General features: G+C 43.1%; 1 protein-coding gene across 1 annotated transcript; it reads left to right on the top strand.

Annotated features, from left to right (window-relative positions):
- The first annotated feature begins 34 nt into the window (after window positions 1-34).
- On the top strand, window positions 35-25,725 carry LOC146487047 (integrator complex subunit 2-like). The gene is made up of 18 exons (XM_085091712.1): window positions 35-557; window positions 1,598-1,811; window positions 2,455-2,652; window positions 3,108-3,214; window positions 8,624-8,819; window positions 14,300-14,588; window positions 15,842-16,091; window positions 16,561-16,695; window positions 17,129-17,320; window positions 18,540-18,705; window positions 19,307-19,567; window positions 20,406-20,607; window positions 21,133-21,267; window positions 21,921-22,143; window positions 23,436-23,552; window positions 24,190-24,297; window positions 24,636-24,906; window positions 25,152-25,725. Exons 1-18 carry the CDS (start codon window positions 135-137, stop codon window positions 25,394-25,396), a joined length of 3,732 nt encoding a protein of 1,243 aa, XP_084947838.1. The 5' UTR covers window positions 35-134; the 3' UTR covers window positions 25,397-25,725.
- The last annotated feature ends 383 nt before the right edge of the window (window positions 25,726-26,108 follow it).

Here is a 26,108-nt window from a genome sequence, read left to right as displayed (position 1 = left end):
CGACGTAAAAGAAGAATGGAGGACCAACATGGCAGTTACAGAGCGATTTTGTATTTATAGTCCGTAGCGGGGACTCGTTAGCTATTTCCAGTTGTCATTTGCTAAATTTCTTGCGGAACTTGAATTTCTAAAAAATGGTACTATCAGAGATTCCCTCAGCACGAGCCTTCCAAGCCATTCGCTCCGTAAGCGTGAGTGAACTTTCGCAGTTGAAGGACGAAGAAGTTCGTCCTTTACTGCCATGCCTGGTTCGAATGGCGCTGTGTTCACCAGTGGACGAGAGCGCCAAGTGGACGGAGGCGCGCAAGGAGGTGCAGAAACTCTTATCCGGCTTAGAAGTTGTAAATTCGATCGTCGCTTTGTTGTCTGTGGATTTTAGCCTCCTCGAGCAAGATGCGTTAAAGGAACAACAACTGAGAAGAAAAGTCGGTGGAAGTGCAAGCGCTAGTGTTTTGCTTGAGTCCTTACAGAATGGTCTTGCTTTGGAGTTTGAGCGTAGCGAGCCCTCAAGGCGCCTTCGCCTGGTGTTGAGCGAGCTTTTGCGTATTATGAGCCAGGTGAGCAAGGACCCCGCAGGACTTCCATGGGACTCCCATATGAAAGCGACCGGGTGATCGTCGGAAATTTTGTAAAGTACCCCTGAAAGATACCAGAACTCTGTTTTGTGGGCGTGGTATAAACAATTTTTGACTCTTAAGAGGTAAAATGTCAGTTGGCTGACATTTACTTCCTCTCATATTTTTCGGCTCAATAGCCCACTTTGAAAATGAGTGATGGCCTGGGTCGAGAGTAACTGCCCAAGTGATTGTGGGATTGTTTGGGGGGACGCAAAAATGCGAAGATAATAGCCAACGTCCCCCCAGACCTTCCCACAATCGCTTGGGCAGCTACTCTCGACCCAGGCCATCACTCTTTTTCAAAGTGGGCTATACCCTTAAAGGGACCACCATACCTCTTACGGAAGTCATTTTAGATTTTAGCACCCTAAGGGGTACCAAACTATGAATTTTAACCCGTAAAAGGCACGAGGATCACCTCCCTCACTTTTATATAGGAGTATCCCCCTCCCACGGGTAAAGGACATTCCATTTGTTAATCTGCACATCCCCCAAGGATGGAGGGAATCCAATGCAACAATTTTTGTCGGCACCCTTTGAAGAAAAAATCCAAGAGGTTGATTTCTTGGCAGTACCATAATCCGAAGGGTCCACTTTTTGGCGGCTCCTTTGAACCAAAAATCCTATACCCCCTCTGCAAAAACTTGCCATCTTTAGTTATTGGATTAAGTTGAATATAGTGTGAAGGCTAATTGGGCAAGAAGCTTTATTATAGATATGATTATTAGTTAATTGCTGTTTCATACTAGGGCAAGTGAGCCATAGATTACCTATGATGTTTTATAGCAACAACAGAAAAGCAAGGGTAGCTCATCTCACTTATGATGCAGATTGATATCTCTTGCACTTGTCGCAAAATTTGAACTGAATGTCCATCAAGGGAAAAAATTCTTTGGAAGGTTAATTTTATTGAGCTATTTTCATTGTGAAGGAGACAGTTGCGAAGTACCGGTAATTAATCATTTGATACTCATTTTTAGGTGGACATCAGGGATGAGTTTGTTCCTGAGAAATGTGAACTGTTTGAAAGTGAAGTTTACCTAGAGGAGGTATCAGATGTGATCTGCATTGCGCAGGCAGAGCTTCCTTCTTTACTTGCACTAAATCAACTTGCTGAAGCGCTGTTGAGAGTCAAACATGGTCCGTGGCTGTTGTGCCGACTGGTGGCCAATGCTCCTGATAGCTTTGAAAAAGGTACTGTTGGGTGGATCCTTCATCCTGTGATGGGATGACTACAGATATGTAATAGTATTGGCTGATATGCTGAACCTTAGTCCACAGTGCCAGGGTTTAGTGGTAAGCACGAGTGTGGTCCCCAATAATATCCATACCTACATGTACCCTATGGAAGGTCATTGGAAATTCCAGGGGGGAGGGGGGGGGACTCAAAAGACAAAAAAAGTCTAAAGAAAAGTATGAACTTCAAGGTAATTTAGAATTTCCAGAGGGGTGAGAGGTGCCTGCGCCTCTCCCCATTTCCATGGGGAGAGGCGTAGGCAACCGCTAAGAACAGAGACAAGTGGAAAGAAGTCATTGCTGCGGCCCGATGCCCCACTGGGGGCTCAAAGGACTAAGGAGGAGGAGGAGAGGGGTGAGAGTGGGGTATAGACATTTTTTGGAACAACTCAATGTTAATTGAAGATTTCAAAAAAGGCAATGAGGGAAGTGGGATCAGACTGAATATTACCTCCTACCTGTTTAACCTACCTTACATTAACCCCAACCATCCTAATTATTTTTAAATCCAAGATGGAGGCTTAAACGTAGTGCTCACATTCCAAGTCATGCATATTGCATACTATGCTGGCTGATGTTGTAATTCCTTGTTGATATGTAGTGTGCACTTCACTGCTGGAACATGGTGAGGTACAAGATGAAGGCGACCTTGGTGGAATAGTGCGAACTCAAGTCCTGCGTCAACTGTGTGCCATGAACCCTAGTGCAGCCCTCGTGGTGCATTCTGAGGCACTGAAGCTCTGTCGCATGCCTGGTCTTGCTGTGGCTCTTATCCTTGACTTTGGTGTTGATAGCAATGGTAAGAGATAGCAACAGGTGGTCCAACCTTTTCAAAACATTTTGTAGTAGCAATTACTGCATAAGGCACTGTTACTCTAGGCAATTTTTCTTGCAACTTGTCTTGCAATTTGTTGCCTAGTGTAACAGTGCTCTGAAAGGAACACGTCTGTTTCACTATTTTTTGTTGTTGTTGCTACAATGGTGGTTGTGAGAAGTAGAAGTCAGTTCTTCTTCATGCACAGGTGACTGTAAGAAAAACGTTGGATGTTCATTTTGAAAAGGGCGTGTTACACCAGGCAATGATCCATGCAACTTGTGTCACAATGGCGCAACAAAATCGCTAGTAGACAAGTTGGGAGAAAAATCGCGTAGTGAAACAGTGCACTTAGTTTCTGAATTAGTAGTGCAGCTTATATTCAGAGAGGCAGGGGAACTTTATATTTTCTGAATTTTATGGCATTTTGTTTCTTGAAGGTTCATTGAGTTCAAGTGACCTGGTTACATTCCTCAGTGGCCTTCTGCTGGGAGGAGATACCAAAGCCAAAAACTGGTTTTCTTCATTCGTCAGGATAGGACAAAAGGTACATAAAGGAAGCTTTATCAGGGTCTGAAATTAACTTTTTCCTAAGGGAGCCAACTGGCGACTAACCGAAAAATTTTGGTCGCCAGATGGACGGGTTTGGTCGCCAAAAGCAAGTGTTATTGTTTTGTTTTTGTTTTTTTGGTTTCTTGCTTGCCACACCACGATCGCGGCTTCGCCTCTTAATTTGCCACAAACTAAAGAACACAATCTCTCTGGCCTGGGTATAATTTACCTTAATTTATAGTAAAGCACAAAATTAAACCTTTCAAGAAAATGTTATCATTTAACACAATATACATACAGCTATACAAGGACCCTCTTTCTATACCTAGACTCAACTAAGAGTGCAATTAAAGAATCTCTTCGCCGAAACGGAACGAAAACGCAACGACGATCAATAAGCTAGTGCCAGTCCCTCACACTTTTTTATTGTTTTCACCTGCGATATCCGTATTGGGAGAAGCCGCTGAAACGATATGGCACCAGGAAAATATGGCGATCGTAAAATCGTTGCTTCATTTTACTACAACTGTCCACGGGAGCTTTATGTTTTCTTTTAGAAAAAGCCCTTTTACCTTGGAATGTCAAATGCTGATGGGATGAAAGGTTAATCGCCTGCTGGCGACCAGTTCTAAATTTCTGGTCGCCAACACCTAATTTTTGGTCGCATTGGCAACCAGTCAGTCGCAATTTCCGACCCTGTTTATTTACCATAGATTTGACATAAATGATAAATTACTATGATTTTGATGTAAGATATCAAACACGAGACACAGTGTTTCATCACATATCAAACACCGAGAAGAGAGTTAAAAATACGACATGTAGCGGAGTATTTTTGATGAACTTCGAGGTTTTTGATATTGAGATAAAACACTGTGACAAGTGTTTGGTATAACTTCTCAAACAAACTGATTTTGAAGGAGAAATTAAGGATGCAAAAACGAGGAGCTTTTCATCAGATATCCAAACACGTCACGGTGCATGACTTCCTTTGTCTTTGGCTTTTGAATTATTAATGAGTTTGAGAAGAAGAAGGGCTAAACTGTTGCTTTTTCAAAATGGGAGGAATCTGGTAACATTGACCACATTGTAGTCAGTGGTTTTTATTGTTTGACTTATATTAATATAAACTTAATGTATTAATATAAACTTAATGTATGAAAACTGTAGTTAAAGAAGAAATGAGTTGGAGAGAGTAGCTAGACAGTTATCTGTTTCATGAAAAGCTCTGGAATGTAAGTTCACAACTAGATGTGAAACACTCATGTCCAATACACCCAATCTTAGTCGAATCGTCAGTAAGTGAAGACGATTCGACTCACCAGAAGTCAGGTCGTGAATAAATGCTTCGCAAGGTCGCTATCGATCGATTCGTTTGCCCTTGCAGTCGACCCGTCTTGCCGGAAGTCGATTCGCTTGCGGGATCGTTTACCCTTGCAGTCGACCCGTCTTACCGGAAGTCGATTCGCTTGCGGGCTATGAGGGAGGTCGACGATTCGACTCGATTCGACTCGAATCGATCGGTTTGCCTTTGCAGTCGACCCGTCTTGCCGGAAGTCGATTCGCTTGCGGGCTATGAAGGAGGGCAGAAAATGTTGACGATTCGACCCGATTCGACTCGAATCGATCGATTCGTTTGCCCTTGCAGTCGACCCGTCTTACCGGAAGTCGATTCGCTTGCGGGTTATGAGGGAGGGTAGAAAATGTTGACGATTCGACTCGAATCGATCGATTCGTTTGCCTTTGCAGTCGACCCGTCTTACCGGAAGTCGATTTGCTTGCGAGTTATGAGGAAGGGCAGAAAATGTTGACGATTCGACTCGATTCGACTCGAATCGATCGATTCGTTTGCCCTTGCAGTCGACCTGTCTTACCGGAAGTCGATTCGCTTGCGGGCTATGAGGGAGGGCAGAAAATGTCGACGATTCGACTCGATTCGACTCGAATCGCTCGAATTGATCGATTCGTTTGCCCTCGTAGTCGACCCGCCTTACCGGGAAGGTAACAAAGAAGGCAGGTAGAAAAGCGTGTATATGCTCGTTCTTAAAGCGTTTGCGCGGTAAAGAGCGTGTACACGAGAAAGGAAATATAAACCTTCCTCGTTCTTAAAGCGTTTGCGCGAGAAAGAGCGTGGGCACGAGAAAGGAAATATACATCAACCTTCCTCGTTCTTAAAGCGTTTGAGCGAGAAAGAGCGTGGACACGAGAAAGGAAATATACATCAACCTTCCTCCTTCTTAAAGCGTTTGCGCGAGAAAGAGCGTGGACACGAGAAAGGAAATATACATCAACCTTCCTCCTTCTTAAAGCGTTTGCGCGAGAAAGAGCGTGGACACGAGAAAGGAAATATACATCAACCTTCCTCCTTCTTGAAGCGTTTGCGCGAAAAAGGAAATATATATATATATATATGAACATCCCAGAGAGAGCGAATATAGATGAACCTCCCTGAGAAAGGAAATATACATGAATATTCCTCGTTCTTAAAACCTGTTAGACCGTGCGACGAAATTTACATAAAACCTTCCTTGAGTTCCTGAGGGCCTGGGGACGAGGCTGCGATTTTCAGCAAAAGACGCGTGCATGTGAACTATGGCTGGCTTTATGAAAGACCACATGCGGTTATTTCGGTTTTCTTCTAATCTTAATTTTGTGAGAAGAAGTTTTTTAAATTATCTGAGTTGACGTCAGTTGCTAAGAGGTATGTGTGTGGAGAAAAGGAGGTCATTGTCAGTGGGAAGCGAAAGAGTTTGGATGGCGACGAGATCTTTGTTGGTGAATCGGAGAGCCTTTTTTATTTGTATCCAACTGAACATTTTTATTCATCAAAACAGTTAACCAGCATTTACTGTTTTCTTAAATTTTGTTATAGTTGTGATTATTTGGGAATAGGACTTTCTGTCATCCAATTCTGTCTGTCATCATACTCATGAATAACAATCACAGAACAAATTAGACTCTACTCACTCCTATTACCATATTACCCTATTTCCAGCAACAATCCGCCTTCCGGTTGAAAGAACGCCTGCGCGAAAGTTTGAGCAGTGATTTTGAATTAAGATTTTTTGCCAGAAGTGCTTATAATCTAATTCCTACACCGTTTCCTAACGGCAAGTAACCATAGCCTTTCCGCTTGCTGCGCCTAAAGGTCGATTTCCACTGTCACGTAAATTTAAAGTGCGTACGGGCGTGAATTTCATGACTGGCTTTACGGGCGTAAACATGGTAAATAAAATTAGAGTCGATGTATGAAAGGCCGCGCGTAAATAAATTTGCACGCGCGCGCATACGTAAGCTTCCAGGCCTGAAAACCCACCCTTCTCCAAGCGTAGCCAGAGAATTTTTCTTTAAACAGAGGTTGTCTCAGTAAACTACAATTTTTCAAGCCTGTTTCAAACAGATCCGGGTCATTACTTCAAGTAAAGAGAGAATTTCCTCAAAACAATCTGCAAATCTGACGCGTAAACGTACCTTACAGGCGTGACAGATTTAAACACCGCGCGCGGTTTATTATTTCATTTGCTTCATATTTTATACTGTCAATCAATTTAGTTTAACGTAGTTCCGCTATTGCGCAAATATTTGTCAGCTATATAAGCGTATGTCCCAATGTAAATTTCCATTGTACCTGAAGAAGGCTAGTTTGGCCAGCCGAAATATAGTAACCTTTAAACCGTATTTCTACGTTGTATCGGTCTCTGCTTCTTGTATCGTTTTTTTACAGCATGACGCATAGGTTAACCCAATCGACTTCCGGTAAGACGGGTCGATTGTAGAGCAAACGAATCGATCGATTCGAGTCGAATCGTCGACATTTTCTACCCTCCCTCAAGGCTGGCTTGCAGTGTTTTTACTAAGTGTCTAGCCAATCGACTTCCGGTAAGACGGATCGACTACAAGGGCAAACGAATCGATCGATTCGACTCGAATCGAGTCGAATCGCCGACATTTTCTACCCTCCCTCAAGGCCGGCTTACCGTGTTTTAATTAAGTGTCTAGCCAATCGACTTCCGGTTAGACGGGTCGACTGTAGGGCAAACGAATCGATCGATTCGAGTCGAATCGCCGACATTTTCTACCCTCCCTCAAGGCTGGCTTACCGTGTTTTTTACTAAGTGTCTAGCCAATCGACTTCCGGTTAGACGGGTCGACTGTAGGGCAAACGAATCGATCGATTCGAGTCGAATCGAGTCGAATCGCCGACATTTTCTACCCTCCCTCAAGGCTATCTTACCGTGTTTTTACTAAGTGTCTAGCCAATCGACTTCCGGTTAGACGGGTCGACTGTAGGGCAAACGAACCGATCGATTCGAGTCGAATCGAGTCGAATCGCCGACATTTTCTACCCTCCCTCAAGGCTGGCTTGCCGTGTTTTAACTAAGTGTCTAGCCAATCGACTTCCGGTTAGACGGGTCGACTGTAGGGCAAGCGAATCGATCGATTCGAGTCGAATCGAGTCGAATCGTCGACATTTTCTACCCTCCTTCAAGGCTGGCTTACCGTGTTTTTACTAAGTGTCTAGCCAATCGACTTCCGGTAAGACGGGTCGACTGTAGGGCAAACGAATCGATCGATTTGAGTCGAATCGAGTCGAATCGTCGATATTTTCTACCCTCCCTCAAGGCTGGCTTACCGTGTTTTTACTAAGTGTCTAGCCAATCGACTTCCGGTAAGACGGATCGACTACAAGGGCAAACGAATCGATCGATTCGAGTCGAATCGAGTCGAATCGTCGACATTTTCTACCCTCCCCCAAGGCTCGCTTGCCGTGTTTTAACTAAGTGTCTAGCCAATCGACTTCCGGTTAGACGGGTCGACTGTAAGGCAAACGAATCGATCGATTCGAGTCGAATCGTCAACTTTTTCTACCCTCCCTCAAGGCTGGCTTGCCGTGTTTTTACTAAGTGTCTAGCCAATCGACTTCCGGTAAGACGGATCGACTACAAGGGCAAACGAATCGATCGATTCGAGTCAAATCGAGTCGAATCGTCGACATTTTCTACCCTGCTTACCGTGTTTTAGCTAAGTGTCTAGCCAATTGACTTCCGGTTAGACGGATCGACTACAAGGGCAAACGAATCGATCGATTCGAGTCGAATCGCCATAATCCCAGACGAATCGAGTCAGATTGGGTGTATTGGACAACCCTCATGTGAAATGGAAATAATGTGGGTGAATAAATGAGAATGAATTATTAATCAGTAAATAACACAGGCATACTCGGAAAATAAATCCAAGTGCTCCTATCAGGAGTCGAACCTAAGACCTTCCGATTACTAGTTTGGATGCTCTACCACTGAGCTACAGGAGACTCGTGGTAGCTAAGGCCATTAAACTAGGTTTATGGGACAAACATCCTGCATACTGCCAGGATTGGAAATATTATGTGACTTTTCTTTTTCAGTCCAACACTTCCATATTGTCTTCCTTGCGAAATCAGCTGCTGAAGGAGATGTCGGCAATAGTTTCTAGTGGTGTAAAGAAAGGAGTAAAGTCACAAGATGGTGATGCTGGTGATGAAGTCACTGTCCAAGAAACAGTGACTGAACATGATGTACATGTGCGGCATCAGGACGAAGAAACTTTGGAAATACTTCAAGGTGCGTGGTTTGCTGTTAAGTGAATGACTGATTGAATGACTGACTGACTTGACTGATTGACTTGACTGACTGACCGACTGACTGACTTGACTGACTTGACTGTCTGACTGACTGACTGTCTGACTGACTTGACTGACTGACTGACTGACTGACTTGACTGACTTGACTGACTGACTGACTGACTGACTGACTAACTTGACTGACTTGACTGTCTGACTGACTGACTGACTGTCTGACTGACTTGAATGACTGACTGACTGTTTGACTGACTTGACTGACTGACTGACTTGACTGACTTGACTGTCTGACTGACTTGACTGACTGACTGGCTGGCTGACTGACTGACTTGACTGACTGGCTGACTGACTGACTGACTTGACTGACTGGCTGGCTGACTGACTGACTGACTTGGCTGACTGACTTGACTGACTTAACTGACTGGCTGACTGACTGACTGACTTGACTTGACTGACTGACTGACTGACTGACTTGACTGACTAACTTGACTGACTGACTTGACTGACCTGACTAACTTGACTGACTGACTGACTTCACTGACTGACTGACTTGACTGACTGACTGACTTGACTGACTGACGGGCTGGCTGACTGACTGACTGACTGACTGACTTCACTGACTGACTGGCTGGCTGACTGACTGACTGACTTGACTTGACTGACTAACTGACTGACTGACTTGGCTGACTGACTGGCCGGCTGACTGACTGACTGACTGACTTGGCTGACTGACTGGCCGGCTGACTGACTGACTGACTTGACTGACTGACTGACTGACTGACTGGCTGGCTGACTGACTGACTTAGCTGACTGTCTGACTGACTTGACTGGCTGGCTGACTGACTGACTGTCTGACTGACTTGGCTGACTGTCTGACTGACTTGACTGACTGACTTACTGTCTGACTGACTTGACTGACTTGACTGACTGACTGACTGACTGACTGACTAACTTGACTGACTTGACTGTCTGACTGACTGACTGACTGTCTGACTGACTTGAATGACTGACTGACTGACTTGACTGACTTGACTGACTGACTGACTGACTGACTGACTAACTTGACTGACTTGACTGTCTGACTGACTGACTGACTGTCTGACTGACTTGAATGACTGACTGACTGACTGACTGACTGACTGACTTGACTGACTGACTTGACTGACTTGACTGTCTGACTGACTTGACTGACTGACTGGCTGGCTGACTGACTGACTTGACTGACTGGCTGACTAACTGACTGACTGACTTGACTGACTGGCTGGCTGACTGACTGACTGACTTGGCTGACTGACTTGACTGAGTTAACTGACTGGCTGACTGACTGACTGACTTGACTTGACTGACTGACTGACTGACTGACTTGACTGACTAACTTGACTGACTGACTTGACTGACCTGACTAACTTGACTGACTGACTGACTGACTTCACTGACTGACTGACTTGGCTGACTGACTGACTTGACTGACTGACGGGCTGGCTAACTGACTGACTGACTGACTGACTTCACTGACTGACTGGCTGGCTGACTGTCTGACTGACTTGACTGACTTGACTGACTGGCTGACTGACTGACTGACTTGACTTGACTGACTGACTGACTGACTGACTGACTTGACTGACTAACTTGACTGACTGACTTGACTGACCTGACTAACTTGACTGACTGACTGACTTCACTGACTGACTGACTTGGCTGACTGACTGACTTGACTGACTGACAGGCTGGCTGACTGACTGACTGACTGACTGACTTCACTGACTGACTGGCTGGCTGACTGTCTGACTGACTTGACTGACTTGACTGACTTGACTGACTGGCTGACTGACTGACTGACTTGACTTGACTGACTGACTGACTGACTGACTTGGCTGACTGACTGGCCGGCTGACTGACTGACTGACTGACTTGGCTGACTGACTGGCCGGCTGACTGACTGACTGACTTGACTGACTTGACTGACTGACTGACTGACTGGCTGGCTGACTGACTGACTGACTTAGCTGACTGTCTGACTGACTTGACTGGCTGGCTGACTGACTGACTGTCTGACTGACTTGGCTGACTGTCTGACTGACTTGACTGACTGACTGACTGACTGTCTGACTGACTTGACTGACTTGACTGACTGGCTGGCTGACTGGCTGACTGACTGTCTGACTGACTTAACTGACTTGACTAGCTTGACTGACTGACTGACTGACTGACTGTCTTGACTGACTGACGTGACTGACTGACTTCAACTGACTGATTGACTGACTGACTTGACTGACTGATTGACTGGCTGACTTGACTGACTGACTGGCTGGCTGACTGACTGTCTGACTGACTTGACTGACTGACTGACTAACTTGACTGACTTGACTGTCTGACTGACTGACTGTCTGACTGACTTGAATGACTGACTGACTGACTGACTTGACTGACTGACTTCAACTGACTGATTGACTGACTGACTTGACTGACTGATTGACTGGCTGACTTGACTGACTGACTGACTTGACTGTCTGACTGACTTGACTGACTGGCTGGCTGACTGACTGACTTGACTGACTGGCTGACTAACTGACTGACTGACTTGACTGACTGGCTGGCTGACTGACTGACTGACTTGGCTGACTGACTTGACTGACTTAACTGACTGGCTGACTGACTGACTGACTTGACTTGACTGACTGACTGACTGACTGACTTGACTGACTAACTTGACTGACTGACTTGACTGACCTGACTAACTTGACTGACTGACTGACTTCACTGACTGACTGACTTGGCTGACTGACTGACTTGACTGACTGACGGGCTGGCTGACTGACTGACTTCACTGACTGACTGGCTGGCTGACTGTCTGACTGACTTGACTGACTTGACTGACTGGCTGACTGACTGACTGACTTGACTTGACTGACTGACTGGCTGAGTGACTGGCCGGCTGACTGACTGACTGACTGACTTGGCTGACTGACTGACTGACTTGACTGACTTGACTGACTGACTGACTGACTGGCTGGCTGACTGACTGACTGACTGACTTAGCTGACTGTCTGACTGACTTGACTGGCTGGCTGACTGACTGACTGTCTGACTTGGCTGACTGTCTGACTGACTTGACTGACTGACTGACTGACTGTCTGACTGACTTGACTGACTTGATTGACTGGCTGGCTGACTGACTGTCTGACTGACTTGACAAGCTTGACTGACTGACTGACTGACTGACTGTCTTGAGTGACTGACGTGACTGACAGACTGACTTGACTGACTGACTTCAAATGACTGATTGACTGACTGACTTGACTGACTGACTTGACTGACTGATTGACTGGCTGACTTGACTGACTGACTGGCTGGCTGACTGACTGTCTGACTGACTTGACTGACTGGCTGATCGGCTGACTGACTGACTGACTTGACTGACTGACTGACTGACTGACTAACTTGGCTGACTGACTGGCCGGCTGACTGACTGACTTGACTTGACTGACTGACTGACTGACTGACTTGGCTGACTGACTGGCCGGCTGACTGACTGACTGACTTGACTGACTGACTGACTGACTGGCTGGCTGACTGACTGACTGACTGACTTGGCTGACTGTCTGACTGACTTGACTGACTGACTGACTGACTGACTGACTGTCTGACTGACTTGGCTGACTGTCTGACTGACTTGACTGACTGACTGACTGTCTGACTGACTTGACTGACTGGCTGGCTGACTGACTGACTCTCTGACTTGACTAACTTGACTGACTGACTGTCGTGACTGACTGACTGACAGACTGACTTGACTGACTGACTTTAACTGACTGATTGACTGACTGACTTGACTGACTTATTGACTGGGTGACTTGACTGACTGACTTGACTGACTTGACTGACTTGACTGACTGACTGACTGACTTGACTGACTTGACTGACTGACAGACTGACTTGACTGACTGACTGACTGACTGACAGACTGACTTGACTGACTGACTGACTGACTGACTTGACTGACTGACTTGACTGACTTGACTGACTGACTTGACTAACTTGACTGACTGACTGACAGACTGACTTGACTGACTGACTGACTGACTGACTTCAACTGACTGATTGACTGACTGACTTGACTGACTGATTGACTGGCTGACTTGACTGACTGATTGGCTGACTGACTGACTGTCTGACTGACTTGACTGACTTGACTGACTGGCTGACTGACTGACTGACTTGACTTGACTGACTGACTGACTGACGGACTTGGCTGACTGACTGGCCGGCTGACCGACTGACTGACTGACTGACTTGACTTGACTTGACTGACTGACTGACTTGGCTGACTGACTGGGTGGCTGACTGACTGACTGACTGACTGACTGACTTGACTGATTGACTGACTGACTGACTGGCTGGCTGACTGACTGACTTGACTGACTTTACTGACTGGCTGGCTGAGTGACTGACTGTCTGACTGACTTGACTGACTTGACTGACTGGCTGACTGGCTGGCTGACTGACTGACTGACTGACTGACTTGGCTGACTGACTGACTTGACTGACTGGCTGACTGACTGACTGACTTGGCTGACTGTCTGACTGACTTGACTGACTGACTGACTTGACTGACTGGCTGGCTGACTGACTGTCTGACTGACCTGACTGACTTGACTAACTTGACTGACTGACTGTCTTGACTGACTGACTGACAGACTGAGGTGACTGAGAGACTGACTTCAACTGACTGATTGACTGACTGACTTGACTGACTGACTTGACTGACTGACTGGGCGACTTGACTGACTGACTTGACTGACTTGACTGACTGACTGACTGACTTGACTGACTTGACTGACTGACTGACTGACTGACTGACTGACTGACTGACAGACTGACGACTGACTGCTGACTGACTGACTGACTTGACTGACTTGACTGACTGATTGACTGACTGGACTTGACTGACTTGACTGACTGACTGACAGACTGACTTGACTGACTGACTGACTGACTGACTGACAGACTGACTTGACTGACAGACTGACTGACTTGACTGACTTGACTGACTGACTGACTGACTGACAGACTGACTTGACTGACTGACTGACTGACTGACTGACAGACTGACTTGACTGACTGACTGACTTGACTGACTGACTGACTGACTGACTTGACTGATGAATTCACTGACTGACTGACTTGACTGACTGATCAATTCACTGACTGACCGACTTGACTTACTGTCCAACTGTCTGACTGACTGACTGACTGACAGACTGACTGATTGGATGGTTGGAGAGCACAAGAGTGCACTGTTTTCTTGGCTTTTTTTTGTGAGACCAATATATTTGCAAGACATTCTAACTGACAGATTGGGTGAATGACTGGCTGGCAGGCTGGTTGTCCAGTCGGATGACCGACAAACCATCCGTCTAACCAGATGATACTTTTTAACATAAATTTGATATTGATCAACAGCCATGGAAGTGAGCACTGATTATGAACTAACAGAAGAGAGTTCCTCAGTTGAGAAGATCAACATAGAGACAGTGGAAACTGTAGAGATTCGAGATGAAGATGTGATCCAGGGCACTGCCCTGCTGCGTCTGTACTGTGCACTTAAAAGACTGGCAGGGATGAAACTGAGTCAGCAGGAATCACAAGCATTGCTCCGACTAGTCACTTGTCATCCCCCACCCACTGCCGCTGGGGTGAGGTTTGTTGTAGTTGGACTTTGTACCTTGTTCGTCTGCACCAACATTATGAGGTTAGTTGAGGCTAGTTGCTGTCACTGTATTTATCAAACTGTTGATTGGTTGAAACTTTGCTTTTGTTGTGACTGATTCACAAGCTAGTATGCCCTAAACATAGTATGGATTTCTGCATAGAAGGATGAGCCTGCATCCAAAATGGATTCTGGCTGGAGTCCACCTAAAATTCTCAGAACCCTTACAGGGGTAAGGGGGTCAAGTCCTATTTTGGGGAAAGTTGTCAGTATAATTTATATTATTAAAAACTGGATCATTGTATAATGCAATTCGAACGATTTGATTGGCTTAGCGGCCATGGTATATGAGCCATTATACCATGCCCGAGAAATAGAGACCATTAAGTTGTCTTCTCAGTGTTCTTGCAAAGTGAAATAAGCAAAATCTAGCAATATTTCTTGATTGTTTTTAATAAAACAATTATTCCACTCACGCTTGTTGGATATGAAATGATTATAGCCAACTCGGCGCTACGCACCTCGTTGGTTATCTATCATCTCATATCCAACGCGCGCTCGTGGAATAATTGTTAACCATACTGCTACAGAGAACAAAGACAGACAATGTAAGGAGAAGTTACTAGGTTTTGAGAAACACTTGACCACTTTGTAGATGAATATTTTAGTCAGTGACAAAGGCACAATCGGTAAAAGAAAATCCAAGTATGTCTGAAGGAAGGTCATAGGTTTGACTTCTGTTGGGAGAAATCAGATTTTCATTTTCCAAATATGCCTGTGTCACTGACTCAGGGTCCATTTTTGTAAAAGGAGGTAATAAATTTGCAATAGCAGGTGGATGTCATCTTGTTAATGTCTCCCAGGGAATTATGGCAACAAGGTGACTGTGGGAAGAATGGAAACCAATCATGGCAGAGCTTGAAGTCAGCTTTTTTTTGTGACGAAAGAAAATGCTCAAACCAAGAGCAATGTCTTTACAGGCAATCGATTTTCAACATGATATTATCTGGTGGATGTTTTTTACATTATTTCTGGAAAAAGAAATTACCAAACAAAGCCGAGTTTTTTCAAAATACAATGAATTTTGAAAGCGGTTTCAATAATTTCGAAAACTTTTTTTTACAAGATAGCTAGTAGCAGTAATAGACTATAAAAATAACCAGTTACCAGCTCCTATAAGAAACCTGCTTAGTGAAAAATTCATCTATCAATCATTTTGTTCACCAGGCTAAAAACATTTGTTACACCATAAAATAAATTCTAATAATAAAATTAATTTTTGGTAACTCCTGTAGTTCTCCAGAACACGAACAAATTGCTACCCAGTGGATCAAGTGGCTCTCGAAGGAAGAAGCTCATTATGAAGCAGCAAGTGGAGTGCATGCATCATTTGGAGAGATCCTCCTTTTGATCGCAATTCATTTTCATGGGAATCAAGTGGAAGCCATTGCTGAGCTTGTATGCTCTGTTCTGGGAATGAATATCAGGCTTGGGTCATTGACAAGAATGAAAACCCTCTTCACCCAGGAAATATTTCCTGAAAAGGTTTGTTGAGAATGGTCGTATTGAATTTAATTAACTTTCAATGTTGTCATTAACAGCACTAGATGAAACCTGGGCTGGAGAGAACCAGTGACTCAGAGCTTTAAAATGACTAAAAGATATCAGGATTGTTATGGGGGACTGTTTATCTTATGTGTGGCTAATTGAAATAATTATGGAGCGAACTTCTTGAAAGCTTGATGACAGTCTGTTGCTTGCAGTCTTGTTTTCATATAATTGCCAGTCACTCTGGAACTCAAGTTCCGTTCAGCCGAGAGTTTCTCAAGGAAGCAAATTTGACACAACCTACATATAGCATTAACTCTGGGGATTGAAACTGGGCCATATTGGTGAGAGGCAAGTGCTCTCACCATTGCACCATCCCTTCTCCACATCTACTGCTGTAACTGAGTTTATTTTGATATTTATTTTTCTCCAAAAACTTTAAATCGAACCTTCTATGTGATATCAGGTGGTGACAGCTCATGCAGTGACAGTTCCTGTGACGCCACAGCTGAGCTCTGAAGATGCAGGATTTCTGCCGATTCACTGTATGCATCAGCTGCTCCGATCCCGAGCATTCACCAAGCATGCTGTACATGTCAAGGTCAGCACTCTACCTGTACAGACTAGAACAACTCATAGAACATAATGCTTTAGTATTTATTTGCCAAGTCTAAATGTTTCAGCTGGATCAGAGAAATGTAAGATATTTTCTGTTGAATAAACGAACCTCAGTATTTACTGACACTGGGTATTTGAGAGGCCTTGAAACTCTACTTTTGTCAGTTTCTCAAACTTCTACCAAAATTATGTCGAATACTCGTGGAACTCCACAAAAATACTGCCTGTGTATATGTAAAGCATGTAATTTTGTTTTTGGAGACTTCTAAGCCTAGCTTTAAACAAATGTTTATGAGAGGTGATTGTCAAAAATTGCAAATCAAGTACCGGTAGTGTGACCTGTTTTCTGTAGTGTCACTATGTCATTACTTTAAATACCCATCTTTTAATTTTACATTTTGTTTGCTTTCACACAGGACTGGTTGTATAAACAGATCTGTTGTTGTACAACTCCTCTTCATCCTCTGGTTGTTCCTCTTCTTGAAGCGTTTGTTCATTCTGTCATCAATCCTGTATCCGGTGGCAAATCTAAGAACAAAGAAGCTGCTTTTACCTTGCATGGATTTATGGATGCTGAAGTCATGTCAGTTTTTGCAGCAGATCAACAGGTATGTGTCAAAGTTCCTCTGTTGTTTTTCTTCTAATTGAAATACATCTCACAGAAATTTGTTAATCTGCCACACTATGAGGAATAAGCAAATATTTTCTCGGCTTATGTTGCTTCCTGCACAAAGCAACTAAGTCTGCAATGTATTGTGGTTTTTTTTTGTAAATTATTATTGTTTTCAAAAACCAACAACATTACAAAAAGATCAGCTGTTACTGTACGGTTTTCAGTGGGTTAAAATAAGATAGTAAGGGTTGTGCAGTGAATAGCACTTCAGTTCTTACATTTATACAGGGGGCGGGGGGTCTATGTGGAGAGGCTCCATCCTAAAGGAGTATCTTTCTCTTGCTGGAAGTATATAAAAGGTTCTGGATTTCACGAGCTGACATACGTCTGTGGAAAAGGGAAGGGAAAACTGTCAAACAGTGTATTTAAAAGGGCCTTTCAAAATAGCTCAAACAGACCCAGTGAAAAGAAATGCAAAGCCTTGTTTCCATGGAAAGTACTTGAAAGGGGTACTATTTCCCATGGAAGGTATATGAAAAGGTTACCTCTCCTGTCAAAAATGGAATATAAAAGGGTAAAACTTTGGACCTTGGGGTGGAGCTTCCCCGTACAAAAGTTTCTTGAGTACATTTTTTGTCAATGTGTGGTTCCAGATAATATCCATACCTCCCCCACAGAAGGTATTTTGGTTGGACCCCCCCTTCCCCCCTGGAATTTCCATTTTAGCTTCATATTTTCCCTTTAAAATTTTGGCTTTTGAGACCCCCTCCCCCTCAGAATTTCCAATGATCTTCCTTGGGGTGGGTATGGATATTTTCTGGAATTGTGTAATGGTAACAACATGACAGTACTGACTGACTAGGACTCAAATGCTTACCTTCAGACTGAAGGTCTGGGCCCAGTTGGTCAAAGCCCGATTAAGCTAATCCTGGGTTAACGTGAACTTTGATTTGAGTAGACTACAAATCCATAAGGATTCGTCCAAAAGATTTTTGTCCCTTAGTTTTGCCTTAGACTTTTCTTTACTATTAGCTTAAATGAGCCTGCCTTTAAAATCATTTTTAATGAGCAAGATGAAAACCTCAGTTAGCTTTTAATCAGAGGTTAGCGTTAATCGGCTTTCAAACAACCTGGCCCTGATGACCTAATGAGATAACCACCAAACCTCCTTGTGAACACTTTCTTAGTTCTCAACTGTTTTAAACAATTTTTAGGCACAAGGAACAGCTTTCAGAATCCATGGTCTTCCAGATGGACCAATGAGGAGAAGCTCAGTGTATGTGGCAACAGAATTGTCGTCCCAACTCACGTCACAGATTCTGATGTTATACTATGTTTTAACCTATACAGATACCCTCCTCTCCAATATGAAATCTTTGGGTAAGGCATCAACAATTCAATTTCTTTGAATACAAGTACCAGTAGCTACGACTAAAAGAGGCCTTGTCAAAGGTGATTTTTACATCTCTAGAAGTTGTAGAGGAGCCTGAAGATATATTTTCAACAATGCAATACCAAATTGAATGCAATGCTCCAACCAACTTTCGAGAGTTACTCAGTTAAGTTCTGATTTTTTGACAGGCTTACTCTGTGTAGTTGCTAACATCACTTCAGGATATCGTTTACTCTGAAGTCTGTTGTATGCAGTTTCATGATCATTTTGTGCATTTGCACACCTTCAATTCCCATGACTAAGTGTAAAATTTACAAGGATCACTCTCAGAGAAAAAGTGTTGTCAAAGAAACCCTCGGCAACGATTATCAAGTTTTAGAGTATTTGGTGAACTTTGGAAACTGTCTGGAAATGTTTTGATTTCAGGACTTTTAAACAGTCTCAACCAATATGTTGTGAAGTGTTTGTCAGTCGAGAGTTGCTCAGTTTTCTTGAGACAAGTATCAGGTCTTTTGTTATTCCCCTGCTTCTTCATCACAGTTAAATCATAGGTAATACTTGTCTTCCCCTTCATTTCTTTAATTTCAGTTTTGAACAATATTCAACCTCAGTGGTTATCACCCATGTTACTTTCACAAATTCCCATCAAACACTTACTGGAGCAAGTCAGGAGTCGCCGTCAGGAATTCCGAGGTCTCTATGCCCCCCTGCTGCAACTCATCAACACACATTTACCACACCTGTGTCTGGTAGATGATTGGCTGAGACAGGAGGAAGTGTTCACTGCACCTCTGTCAGCAGGATCTCCATTGCCTAACGTAAAATGCTCACCTTCACACTTACAGGAAGGTAAATTTGATTGATACAAGTTCACCTTTTTATTTGTACAAAGTGACTAATCAATCCATAAATTATATTCCGTACATATCCAATGTTTACTTTGGGGGCATTCATTTAGCTTTATTCCAGAATAAGAATATATAGAACAATCGCAGCTTTCCTCTTTTAGTGAGAGTTATTGTAAGAGCCACGTAGAAAAAAGTTTAAGTTGTACCTCAAAGCTTAACCTGATTTCTGTCGCATAGAGTAACTCTGAATATTACTACTCTCTGTTGGATTAGTTAGTAGCCTAACATAGGGTTATCCCCCATCATTTTCTCACAGGTATGCTTTTGTATAACACGACAATGCAAAACCCAACCGAAAGCCTTGAACCATAAACCATTTAATGGTTGAAAGTCTGATTAATAAAAGTCCAATAAGCTAACCATAACACCACCGAACCTTCACAGACCCACTAGTATGAGGAAAAAATTTTCTCAAATTTTGTCAACAAGAAAGATCAGATATTAAATAAATATTATTCTGACTTTGTTGTGTAAGCATTTATTTTTTTCTTCGCTGCTTTCATTGTTCACACAGACAAAAGCTTTCTTCTGTTTCTTGTACAGTAAACGATCTCAAAAACATGCTGCCAGGAAGTTTTTTCGCATGGGTTTTTTCTCAAAAACAAAGAGCAAACCAGTGGGAAAAAAAATACAGGGCAATGTTTTTCTATTAATTTGAATGCCAGATGCAAACATTCAGGCAGTTTTGAAAAAAAAATTATGCAGATTTTTTACTTAGCATAGTTTTCGATCAAGCCCTTTATTTATGCGCTTGACAGTATTGTTTGTTTTATTACCAGCTCTGTCATTACTACCAGACAATCCTTGTCCCTCGCTGTTGTTACTCAGAAGACTGTTGCGGCTAGAGCCCAGTGCCTTGATCATTTACATGAATGTGCTTGTCCAGTCTTTGCCGAGCTTGCTGGAGCCTGGTGTGCCGCGCCGTGTGCAGACACTGTGCTGTGAACTGTGGACAAAGATTAATACTGTCATACCGCGCAAGTAAGAAATGCACCAAAATTGCTGAGAAAACCAGGGTTGTTTTCAGCTTCAAGTTCCTCTATCAAATCTGGAAACTTACGGAGACCAAGCATTCTCTGTTTGTGCCCCCAAGTTATGGAACCGTCTTCCTAGTAATATTAAGCGTAGCTCTACTGTCAGTACCTTTAAGTCATCTCTGAAAACTTATCTTTTTAAGCGATATCTCACCTCTTAGGCAATTTAAGTTTTATTATTTTATTTTCTTCTGTTACTGTGAAGCACCTGAGAACTTTTGTGCAATATGAATATTATTATTATTATTATTATTATTATTATTATTATTATTATTATTATTATTATTATTATTATTGAATGTTGTGGGTAATATTGTGAGTTGTACCTTTTACCAAGAGCAATAATCAATTATGACTCATGCTGTTACTCAATGTGGCAGATAAAATTTTTGATTTCTTACCATATGCTTTGGGTGATTTTTGGTTTGAAGTTTGATCAGACGTGTCAGTATATTTGGTCATTTTTCCACAGACTATGGCTGGCTACTGTTAACACCCTTTGTCCAGCAGAAACTCTTGTTCCACATCTGACTCCTCAGCTGTACACAGATGAAGACATAATGAAAGATCCTTTGACTGTACTGAGATGTAACAGGAGAGTCTTCAGGTAAACATACATGAAGTACAGTAGAACTCGACTTTTGACAACCCCATGTCGTTACTGTCGTCAGCTTTCTTTGACCTCAACAAAAACTTTACACCGTCATTTCTTAATTGAAATCCCAACAACCACAAGGATTTTTCAAAGTTGGTACTACATCCAGAAACTTAAGGACGGTGCCTACTTTTGCTACTGCGCACACGTTCTGCGCATCTCCCGATGGTCCAAGAAAGTCGGGTCTCTTAATGGCGATGTCTGCTAAAACAGAGAGATATTTTTGCGCGGTTTATAACTACGCGGGAAAAGCAGATCTTTGGAAGGGTTATTGGAATCCGAAAAGAAAATTAGGGGTAACCATGTATTTTTCAATTAAGCTTCAATTTGGAAAAAAATTGCATACATTGTTTTGTATTTTGGCGCTTTTTAGAATTATTGTTGCCTAATTATCTCTAAGAAATGTATGGTTCCCCCCAATTTTCTTTTTGGATACCAATAGCCCTTGCTAAGATCTGCTTTGCCTGCATAGTGATAAACCGTGCAAAAATACTTCGGTATTAATAGGCACCGTCCTTAAGGGTTTGAATGTGGTATATAAATGCATTACCATTACCATTACTTTGGAACCGGTTAGAAAATTCATCTTCCTTTTTTAATTCCAGATGCCCTCCACTGTTTGACCTACTTGTGCGGGTACTCATGGGATACTTGGCAGGTTCTAGGGCCCTTTTGAGTCAGTACCTACAGGCACATCCTGCATCAAGGACCGAGGGCATGGCTGTGGAGCAGGAGAGAGAGGAACTCAGGGCCGCTCTGGTGACAGCACAGGAGAGTGCCGCAATACAGATCCTACTTGAAGTGTGTGTCACAACAGCCCAGGACCAGGTCTGTTGAAACAACTTGAGGACATTGCCGCCTTTTGCTACTGCGCATATGTTCTGCGCATCTTGGGATGATCCGAGAAACTTGGGATATTTAACAGCAGTGCCTACTAATACAAAGATGTTTTGTTCGGTTTATAACTGTGCGGGAAAAGGAGATCTTGGCAAGGGTTACTGGTACACGTAAAGAAAATTAGGGTTAACTGCGCGTTTTTCAGAGATGATAAGCTTCAATTTGTGAAAAATGCCATACTACGTGTTTTTTTGTTTTGTTTTGTTTTGTTTTTTGTATATCAATATCCCTTGCTAAAATCTCGTTTTTCTGCATAGTCATAAACTGGGCAAATCTACCTCTGTATTAGAAGGCACAGTCCTTAAGTCATAGAAGTCTCTTAGCAAGCAGATCTGAATTCCAAGTTCTTGTTTATTTCCAATGCTCAGTGCCGTCGTCTTCGCTTATCAGCGGTCTAGCTCACCAACAAGTTCTTCATAGACATTCTTGGCGGCCATCCCTCCCTCCCTTATAATTAAGACCAAAACCGAGAAGCATCGAGAAATTACGTTTCACGAAGAGAAGCAAGTCGATTATTAGAGAACGCCCCCCACCCTCCCTCCCCCCCCCCCCCCGACTTACTTTAAGGCCTGAATCCGTCACTGGCGTTTATTCAAAAATTCAAAAATTTAGCAAAAAAGAGAGACTGGCCCGTAGGTAGCGAGAGCTAATCTAGGCGGGTCAGACTTGCAACTGTTTAAGGATAAAATTAATATTATTACAATTATTACAATCAAAAACAGAACAAATAGAATTTAGGGGAAGTAAAGAAATCACGAGTAAAATTAACGAGTTGCAACTGATTGGCGAGACCTATTTTCTGTACTATAATAGGTTTTCAATATAGTCATTTTCATTTACCAGAATATTGAGGAGAAGCCGGCGAATTTCTCCTTTGAATTGTTTCTTAGGTAAATCTCTTATACGACGCGACACTGAAGTATTGCTTTCGTGCAATCTTGCCCAAAGCCTTTCGTAAATCTTCTAAAGGTTTTCAACGTTTTAGCTTTCAATATGATTTAAAATAGAAGTTTCTGGTAATGAACATTGCGCCGGTATTAAAAATTCTTTTTCGGGCCCAAAATAGTTTCGGGAGTTCTAAAAAACGTCCACCGGGACTGGAACTGCCGACCTTCCAAACGAACGTCTGATGTTGTCCACTTAAATACTAGCTCGTCTCCATGTGCGTGATGACTTTGGAGGGTAACTAGCAGAGGGTAACTTGTGTAATATTTTCTTGATAGGATCAGCCAGGTTGCAGTGGATCAGCTGTACTGCGTGAGATTCAGTGTAGAGTCTGCTCACAGCTCCATCAGATGTTTATTGCTGTTCCGGACATCGCAAAACTCGTACACTTTCAGGTACACCGAACCTGTAGGACAGACAGATTTATTGAGGACATTATCAGAGAAGGCGCTTCCCAACCTCGTTCCCAGGGTCCTCTCTTTCTCCCTCGAGCGAAGAAGACCCTGGGAACAAGGTTGTGCACTTCCAGTTGAGATTTTTGGAGAGAAAAAGAAAAGGTGTCCCACAACAAACAAACAATGCAGTGAGGAAAAAAAATGAAAGACAGAAGAAAAAATGAATACTAAGAGTGGCGGTATTCGTGTTTCTCTGAGACCTAGTCTGATTTCTGAATGAAATGAACGAGTAGTATTTTAATGGCAAAGCACCATTCTTGGCTTACATGCAATTGTAAACCTTCTAACAGGGAAGCAGGGATGGCGCAGTGGTGAGAGCACTGGCCTCCCACCAATGTGGCCTGGGTTCGATTCCTGGACTCGGCGTCATATGTGGGTTGAGTTTGTTGTTGGTTCTTGTCCTTGCTCCAAGAGGTTTTTCTTCGGGTACTCTGGTTTTCCCCTCTCGTCAAAACCAACATTTCCAAATCATATGTCCCCATACTGTAAAGCGCATTTGGTCATCTCCTCATGGAATTATGCGCTATACAAATTTACATTTTTTAAAAACTTGATTGTACCGTTGTTCATTGCACAGGGTTATCCAGTGGAGCTTCTTCCAGTCACGGTAGCGGGCATTCCTTCAATGCACATCTGTTTGGACTTCATTTGTGAGCTCGTCAATCAACCACAACTCGAGAAACAGGTTTGTTCACTTATAGTGATCTTTGGAGCCTGTGGACAAAATCCTCAATTGTGACCATTCAACTGTGAAGCTGTTCAAGGCAACCTCGACCCAGGAACTTGTGTTGAGCAATACTTTTCATTTGCACTGTTCATTATATTTTTCACGGCCATTCTGTTTTTGAACTTCAAACTGTGAGTGTCCAAATGAAAACTACTTGGTAATACTCTCTTTGAGTGCTAGTTAGAATTTGATTTTTTCTCAATCTTGAATGTTCTCGTACTCAATCTTGGATGTTCTCGTAATTCGAAGGGTGTATTATTTGTAACAGTGCCTATGTTTTTTCTCTTTTGTTTCAGTTATTTGCAATCCAGCTCGCCTCATATCTCTGCCTCCAGTTCCCCCTCCCAAAAGCCATGGGTGTGGCCCGGTACATTCTCAGCAGGCTCAGCTCTCTCCTCGCCACACTCCCCGCCTCCAAACGTTCGTCATTTTTCACTCCTGCCCTCCCGACCCTGGTCAGATTTTGTCGTGCATTCCCGCCGTTGTGTGACGAAGCTACAGGGTTTCTATTGGAGCTTGGTCGCGTGGCAGCCTCTCATGCGTCAGCGTCCGCTAGTCATTCTCTAGGTATGCTGCTCTGTTTTATTCACGTCACTCTAGGTAGTCACGCTTTAGTGTCACGCAGTGCTGTCATGCAACGGTTGAGCAGGAGTTAAAGTTTGTTTGTCATGGGGTACCTTACGCTCAATTACCCGCCGCTGTTCGGGAACGAGCCTGCGATCATTCTTTTCCGTTCAATGAGATAGTTCAGGTTGAAGTCAGGAGTGGTTGTTAGTTTTAATAACATTATGGCTTTATTATTTTATCTCAAGGAACTCCAGTCTCCCTCCTAGATCAACTGTCACCTGAGCAACAGTTCGAAACCGCGGACCAAGAGGATCACGGATTCACAGATGATTCCTGGTTTGCCAATGACGTCACGCTTGAAAAAGAATCTGGTAATGCTTCAGATGGTCGAGTTAAAAGCACTGATATTGGGTTATGTCAAGCGATTGAAAGAACGTTTTTAGATTTAGCCAAAGTTGCAGTGGTGAAACAACAGAATTGTGAAAGCTAGTTTCTCTTGTTGAAGAACAATCCGCTCCTGGGTAAAAACGCACTGGCCTGCCAACGGTCTCTTTTGGGGCCATCCTTGCACGCAATTCGTGTTGGTCGCGCGTCCCACGAAGTGCAAACGCGCGTGTCAAACGCTCTTCAGTCGACCGTGTCTGTGAAACAATTCTTTTCTTGGAAAAATACTACTCATTCCTTTGTAAACGTCGGGACGAGATTAGAACGAAAATTAATCAACTTACTTCTTTAACAAATTCCACTCTTTCCAGGACGCTTACTTTGTTTTGTATAAAATACAAAACTGATGTAAACATTCATTAAAAGAAAAAGAAAAATATACTGTGTCCACTTCTGTTACACTGTTACAGTGTATGTATTGATATATTCAGTCCAGAGACGAGCTCTTGTAATTCCCTCGGATAGATGGGAAAATCCCACGAATAGTGAGACATTTGTATTTTCAACAGGCAGAAACTTTCATTTGGGAAAAATTGAAGTCAAGAATGACTAACTCCTCACTTAATTTTGTTAGAAATGCTTATTTTTTTCACCAGCTTACAAAGTAGACGGCAATTTTTACAACGAAACTCTTCTGAATATTAAACAGAAATTACATCATTATTTATTAACAGAATCGAAATTATTTTCATTGAGCAAACTTGGAGTCAGAACAGATAGTACCCGTTTATAAAACTGATTTCGATTGTTTATGAATT

Source organism: Pavona decussata, unplaced genomic scaffold (assembly GCF_977016875.1).
Source record: "Pavona decussata unplaced genomic scaffold, jaPavDecu1.1 SCAFFOLD_19, whole genome shotgun sequence".
NCBI lineage: Eukaryota > Metazoa > Cnidaria > Anthozoa > Scleractinia > Agariciidae > Pavona > Pavona decussata.
This window is presented reverse-complemented; position numbering and strand designations above follow the sequence as displayed.

Excerpts from the sequence above, each read along its gene's own strand:
- LOC146487047 (XM_085091712.1), top strand. The coding sequence starts at position 135 with ATGGTACTATCAGAGATTCCCTCAGCACGAGCCTTCCAAGCCATTCGC. Across the intron at positions 17,321-18,539 it reads TTTTTGCAGCAGATCAACAG|GCACAAGGAACAGCTTTCAG; the intron begins GTATGTGTCAAA and ends AACAATTTTTAG. Across the intron at positions 24,298-24,635 it reads AACCACAACTCGAGAAACAG|TTATTTGCAATCCAGCTCGC; the intron begins GTTTGTTCACTT and ends CTTTTGTTTCAG.